Source organism: Gekko japonicus, unplaced genomic scaffold (genome assembly GCF_001447785.1).
Source record: "Gekko japonicus isolate JY-2015 unplaced genomic scaffold, Gekko_japonicus_V1.1 scaffold994, whole genome shotgun sequence".
NCBI lineage: Eukaryota > Metazoa > Chordata > Lepidosauria > Squamata > Gekkonidae > Gekko > Gekko japonicus.
In genome coordinates this window covers 396,822-403,715 of record NW_015172585.1, presented here as the reverse complement: position 1 = coordinate 403,715, position 6,894 = coordinate 396,822, and the positions used below count along the sequence as shown (strand labels likewise).

The following is a 6,894-nucleotide window of genomic DNA, read 5'->3' as shown; positions in this document are numbered from 1 at the left end:
GCAAGAACTTTAACAAAAAAAAAACATATTGGAATGTCTCAATTCTTTACACTGCTTAGGAAACAAAACAACTTCAGATAAAGCTCTCAGGTTGAGATTTGTCACCCCCACCCCCCAATCCACTCATTCCCCAATCAGGACACACACTCACATGGAAGGACTACTAAAGCCACGCTGTGCATAGCAGTCGGCTTTGATTTATTGCTATGTACCCGCCTTTCACCCTTCCCACCTTGGGTGTTTTGTTTTTGTTTAAATAAATCCACAAATCACAAACCACCTCTCAAGGCACCAGAGTACAAACAAACAAACAAGCAAGCAAACAGAAATGCCAGGGTGCTTGCCGGAAGTGTGCACAAAGGACACCCGCCGAAAGATTTGTAGTGGGCCACAGGATCTGTGTGCAGGACGGTTGTTCAGAATGTTGCCTTTTAAAAGACACAGAATGTATTCAGTGGCCTTCCGTCTGTCTCAACAGTGCCTGCAATGTAAAGCCGGTTTTCTTTAAAGATCTTCTAAAAAATTTTCCTCATCTGAAGTGTATAAACTTTTAAACAGACACACACGAAAGGATAAAACTAAAAAAAAAAATTAAAAGCAATACTTCTGGAAGCAAGTTTGGAGTTGTTCGTGTCTTAACGGAAGATTCCTCTCCAACACTTGAGCACCACCTTTTGACATAAAGTTTATCAAAGCGATGCAAGATTCACACTCTTCTGTGTAACTCGGAAGCAAATCAGTGTTATTGCTCAGGGTGTAGAAAAGCTGGCTGTATTTTGTGTGCATTTGGTTTTCTTTTTTAAGCAATTAAATTAATGTTCAGTGTGTTCCCCTTTGTCTTTGGTATGAATTTGACTAAAAAGTCAGAAAGGAGAATGAAGTTCTTAGGGACTGGAAGCTTTAACACTTGATTTTGGAAGGTTTAAGCTCTTTTACTTGTGTGTGCAGTGTCTTGTGAACAGCAAGAGTCCTGGATTGGCAAAATCCTTTCCCACATTCTTGACATTTAAATGGCTTTTCTTTAGAGTGGATATATCTGGGGAGAGAAAATAAGAGAGACATATTTGTGAAAAAGTGCATACTTGGCCACATGGCCTCTCGTGTTAAAAAATGACATGTCTCAACTTCTTGGAACTCAAAAGCGGGGGTCAAAGTAGCAATGAAAGTTCCTCAAAAGGAAGCCTTGATACATGAAAGCAAAATATAATACCTATGAATTTAGACATGGAAGAACCTTGCTGTTGTGGTTCCCAACCTCCAAAATTGCATTGCTCCTCCAGATGACAGAGATCAATTCCCCTGGAGAAAATGGCAGTGACTGTCTAGCATTCTACCCAACTGAGGTTCTTCACCTCCCTTCCCCAGGCTCCATCCCTGAATCGCCAGGAATTTCCCAAACAGGAGTTGACAATCCTATTTAGTATACTCACAACCCACTGCGTGCTCCTGGGGTTACAGTGTCTGCAAGTTGCTCATATACACTCCAATGACTATGTTCCATGTGCAAAGCAAGGTACACTTGGGGCTGTACCCTGCTTTTAAGCAAATGGGCTAGAGGAGAGTTCAAAATGCACCACTGGAGCTTTTATATGCCCAGGGAAGATAGCTGGATGGAAGCACTCAGGTGCAAGCAAGCACACTGTTACATCTTTATGACTGGGGTGAGAGTCCCACCCAGGTTGCCCTTTTGTTGGAAGAATGCAAAGACAAGTTCAATGCTCCCTCTAAGCTGTGGGATCTTGTGAGCAAAAATCCTACTTTGTGAGCTACTGGCATTAATGTTGTGAGTGAGCGATTTGGCTACTGCATAAATTCGTTTGCTCTGGAGCCCCATCCTTCCTGAGCTAAGACAAAAATGTGTGAGTCGGAGGCTAAAAAACTGTGAGCTCGCTTACACTAACTCATCTTAGAGGGAACACTGGACTGACTGTACAACTTTGTCCTCTTAAGATGCTGTGACTGGTGTACAATTGTGAACAATGTCCCCAGAGTACAGTCAATTACTGCTTACATTTTGCTTTCTGTAAACTAAAGAGCACCCAGTACATTACAACCAGAAATCCATACATTTTGCCCTTCGGGTCCTTTTTTTCCTCCTTACTTCAAGTCCGTTTAACCTTTTGGGATACAAAGTACCCCTTCTGTTTATTAAGAAAATACCGGTCCAGGGAGCCATTTTTGAGTGCTCTGGAGAGATATAGCCCTTCATGACAACCTGAAAACCATTTCTCAAAATCTGGAGAATATTCACCTCACCACAGAAAAATATGTTCTTAGGGTCGAAAAATACCTCAAGATCCAAAAACATTAGAAATTATTGTTAGGTGTTACTAGATGTTTTCCTTTAAAAAATTTTAAAGTTTATGTTACGTTTTCTAATATCTTAGGTTCAACGTATCGTTCTTGTTTCAAATTTTTAAAAGTATAGCTTTGTCAAATGGTTCTTCCATATTATTTAATATAGACAGGGGGAGGAGTGAGTTTATACCAAAAGAAACATTCTGCCTCGTGACACAGTGTTGTTGTTGTTGTTTTTTCCAAGGTCTGGATGTTTTGGTACTGCAAAACACAATGACTTTTGCCACCACAAACAGCAATGTCTTTGTGACAATTGTTCTATCCCAAGATGCATCAGAGATTTGGCTTGAAAAAGAAATATACCCCAAATACAACATAAGGGGGGTTTTTTGGTTACAGTGTTGCTTTTACACCCCACTGATTTCCATAGGATCGTCCTGAGCCCATGTTTCCTCAGGAGTAAGTTCCGTTAAAAAGGGGCTTACTCCCAGGGAGACATGAATAGGCCTGAAATCCTAGAAAGCAACTGGTTTGTGGTTCTTGAATTCAAACCCACCATTTTAGCCTGGAACTCTCCAGGTACCCCTCTTCCCATCCGTACAAAGTGAGTCATAATGAACTTAGAGTTTGACTTAAATAAACACACTGTTATGAAGCCTCTGCGGTAGGGCAATCTATAAATTAAATAACTAAAACACAAATCCTATGGGATCCATTGTTCGTGGGTTTTGAAAAGTTCCTTAGAAGTTCACTCATGCTTTATTGCTCAAAATAATTGTCAGCAAGAAAATGGGGCGGGGAGCGGGAATCAGTTGAAACAAAAGGCCTGAAACCTCAATACTCAAATAAATGACATTCCCTAATAGGAAACAGAAGGCACCTCTCTACACAGCAACTTCCCACATTACTAAATTTGTACCTTGGACATATTTACTATTTACTCGTGTGATGACACTTTAACTGTCATAGCTACCCCCCCCCCAAGAGAGCCCTGGTAATTACAATTTTTCTGAGGGTGCTGAGAATTCGTTGCAGTTTTCCATAGTTTCTTGGTTGAGAGCCACAACAGTTAAGCAACTTGGACACAGGCATGCTTTCTAATGTGCAACTGGAAATACAGGAGGAGGAGTATTGTTATTGCTTATGTTTGCCCATGTGGACATCACTAGTGAGCAAGCACACCAAAACCTAAGAGGAAAAGATGGTTCAGTATTTAAGGATTGAACCAGGCTTTGGTACTGATCTGTCAAAAATCACAGTACCTTCAGCAATCGTCATGAAAGTATAAATATTAAAGGACAAGCTGAACATCATTCCTGAACAATACTTCCTGATGTGGAAAACATGAATATTTCCCACATTTATTTATTTATTATTTAGATTTCTATCCCACCCTCCTCGAATGCTCAGGGCGGCTAACAGGGCATAATGCCAAATAAAACCATAAAACAGTATAAAATATTAAATTACATAACAATCAATAACAATTAATAACATCATAAAACATTTTTGGTGCTCCTCTATTCCAAGATGGTGTCCTCAATGTCCTAGCTAGGCAGCTGCAGCAGTGCATATTCCACTGCCTTGCAGTCCCCTAAAAAACGTCCTGTTCCCACCAATGATGCCCACATCAAGGTGGCCATATATGGAAGTCATAGGGCGTTGATGGTACAGTGGTGGTGGCGGCTCCTATTCGAAAGCCTGGCAGAAGAGCTCCATGAAGACTTATTTCTGAGTAAACAGACACAGAATCGGGCTACACAGCTGCAGTCCTCCACCACACTAGGAAGCCAGCCCCATGGCATTAGCAGGAAAGCAGGACTTTCAAAGAAATATGTTCAACATTGAGCTGAAACAGAAATTCTTGGCATTGCCTAGGTTATGACCAGAGGTTTTCCCCATATGGTTCAAGCCTTGGTGCAAATTCCAGGGAATCAAATCAAGGGAATCAGACTTAACGCTAGGGCACATTCTCAGGCCATCAGTGTTGCCCTGTCACATGCAATTCAGTCATTTTTCAGAGCCAAAAATATGAGGCTGTTGCGCTTACTCATAAGTAGATTCACACATGAAATGGCCACAGTTTGCCCTTCAAATTGTCTCATGTGCCTAATGTGAGGTTGCAGCTCCTCACACTGGAGGACTGAGGCAGGCATACATCAGGTATTGGACATTGGTAATAGATCCTCTTTCAAGAACCTTCTCCCTGCACCCCTCCTGCCACCCTAGTAGTGCTTCCCTGCCTTGGATATACCCCAGAAAGCAAAATGTGTGATGTGAGGTAGACGGCGTCACAAAAAAGGGTTTAGGGAAATGATGTTCATCAAATTGCCTTTTTTGATTAAAAGGTATGAAGGCACCCCTTGGGCACCTGCTTGGTGGTGGGAAGTTGGTTGTCCAACTCATTTGAGTTTGACAGCCCTAATACGGGCATACTTTGATGAAATAGTAGAATGAGTAGTGGGGGTGGGGGGGCGGGATGCATTGCTCAGCATCTCCTTTGCATGCAGAAGGTCCCAGGTTCAATCCCTGGCATTCGTAGTTTTAAAAGGATCTCTGGTGAGTCGCTGTCAGTCAGACTAGAGAATACTCTCCTGGCTAGAACACCAGTCTGACTCAATATAAGGCAGCTGCATGTGTGAGCATACCTTTCGCAAAGGTCATGACTAGTTTCTGCATGGCTCTACAAGGCAGGAGACAAGTATTGGGAATGGAACATATCCCTGTTACAGAATATTGACGCCAGGGGTCCCCAACCTTTCTGAGCCTGTGGGCACCTTTGGAATTCTGACATAGTGTGGTGGACGCAGCGCAGCCACATAATGCTCGCCACAACATGGCTGCTGCAATAGGCAGAGCCAGCCACAAAATGGCTGCTCCGGCTTACCTTTCGTGACACAGCGTGATCCTTCGGCTGTGGTGGCAGCTGGCGCCAAAGCAACGTTTTTAAAAAATCTGCACAGCCAATCACATCTCCAATGGTCAATCAGAAGCCTTGCCCGGCAGCCCTGACCTGGACAGCCCAGGCAAGCCCGATCTCAACAGATCTTGGAAGCTAAGCAGGGCCGACCCTGGCAAGTATTGGGATGGGAGACCTGCAAAGAATACCAGGGCCAGGAGGCAGGCTATCAAGCCACTTCTCTGAACGTCCTCTCCATGCCCCAGGAGGAGTCGCCAGAGGTTGCCATGACTTCCAGGCACGGGCACACACGCACACACAACACAAGAAAAAGAAAAGAAACCTTGCTGGGCAGAACCCTCCTTTGCCCTGCCCACTTTCTAAAAACACTGGGTGGGCACCAGGATTGGCAAGCACCACATTAGGGAGCCCTGATTTAAACTTTTAGCTTTAAAACTTAAAAAAAAATTCACACGTGGATTTTCTAGCTCTCAACTGATTAAAGGAATAGAGGCATCATAGAAGCATCTCCAGAAGCTGCTTCGCGCCCAGGAGGGAAGGGGGGCGCCATCACCGCATTTGCTTTGGCAAGTTATCCGAGCTGTCTGTGGTGCATATGTTGAAAGGCACACTGTAATCTGTAACTAACATGTACATGACTTTTGACATTTTTACAGGTTTTGTTACAAACTCAAGTAAAAATATATGCGTACCTGTGATCTCTCAAGTGATCTTGTCTTCTGAAGGCCTTGTGGCAAATGTCACACGTATACGGCCTTTCATCCGTGTGGGTTCTTTCGTGAATCAAAAGGTTATACGACTTGGTGAAGTGTCTGCCACAAAATTTGCACACAAATTCCTTCTTGGTTTTGGAAGGTAACCTCCCCCGGGTGGGTTTCTTCTCGGGAGAAAGCTTGGTCACCTCAAGCAATGAGCCTAAGCCTGGCGAGGAACCTTGGTTCTCGATCTGTCCGAGTTTCAAATGGTCCTCTTGGGTGGCTGCCACAGCAAGATTCGCAAAGTCAAACCTGGGCTTGGCTTTCAGCGGCACACCGCTGGCTTCTTGCTTGGGATGGATGACGTGAGGGAACAGAGGGAAGGCAGGTAACTGGAACCTGGCATCCACCAGGCTGGCCATGCCAGGCACTTTGGAGAAGGATGAACGGGGCAAATGCATGGCCGGATAGCCCAGGGTCCATTGGTGAAGGTGAACGGCGTGCAAAGCACTGAAGCCATAGAGATTTGGAAGGTGGTCCGAAGGCACTGCTGGCAGGCCGTTGAAGGCTTGCAGAAAGGAGTAGTTGGTGAGCTGCAGGGAAGGGTGGATGGGCACGGGTGCTGGCAGAGTCTTACTACCCATGGTAGTGAAGAAGCTTGAGGAGAGTGCCTACAGGAAAAAGAAAGCAGCAAATGTATGATTCCCGAGCTAAGAACAGGATAAGTAAATACAAGATGAGGTTCAGTACCCATAAGGGAAATCTTTCTACAATCACCACTTACAGTTCACTGAAGGCGTGGGAACAGAGGGAAGGTGTGCAACTGAAACCTGGCATCCACCACACTGGTCCCTCTGGGCACTTTGGAGAAAGACTCAGCAGGGCAAAAGCCAGCTGAGTGAGATCTAGGCTCAGGGGTCATTTCCTGCAGGAGCGCACAGGAGCGGAGCTCCAGCAGTAAAGTGCCCAGGGGGTGGGCAC

At 44.5% G+C, this 6,894-nt stretch overlaps 1 protein-coding gene across 1 annotated transcript; it reads right to left on the bottom strand.

The window, feature by feature from the left end:
• Window positions 1-726: 726 nt before the first annotated feature.
• OSR1 (odd-skipped related transciption factor 1) lies at window positions 727-6,581 on the bottom strand. The gene is made up of 2 exons (XM_015421477.1): window positions 5,911-6,581; window positions 727-1,036 (listed from the first exon to the last, which is right to left on the bottom strand). Exons 1-2 carry the CDS (start codon window positions 6,555-6,557, stop codon window positions 901-903), a joined length of 783 nt encoding a protein of 260 aa, XP_015276963.1. The 5' UTR covers window positions 6,558-6,581; the 3' UTR covers window positions 727-900.
• Window positions 6,582-6,894: the final 313 nt, after the last annotated feature.

Coding starts and splice junctions, on each gene's coding strand:
- OSR1 (XM_015421477.1), bottom strand. CDS start 6,557: ATGGGTAGTAAGACTCTGCCAGCACCCGTGCCCATCCACCCTTCCCTG. Junction 1,037..5,910: donor GATCACTTGAGAGATCACAG/GTACGCATATAT, acceptor TTCTCTCCCCAG/ATATATCCACTCTAAAGAAA.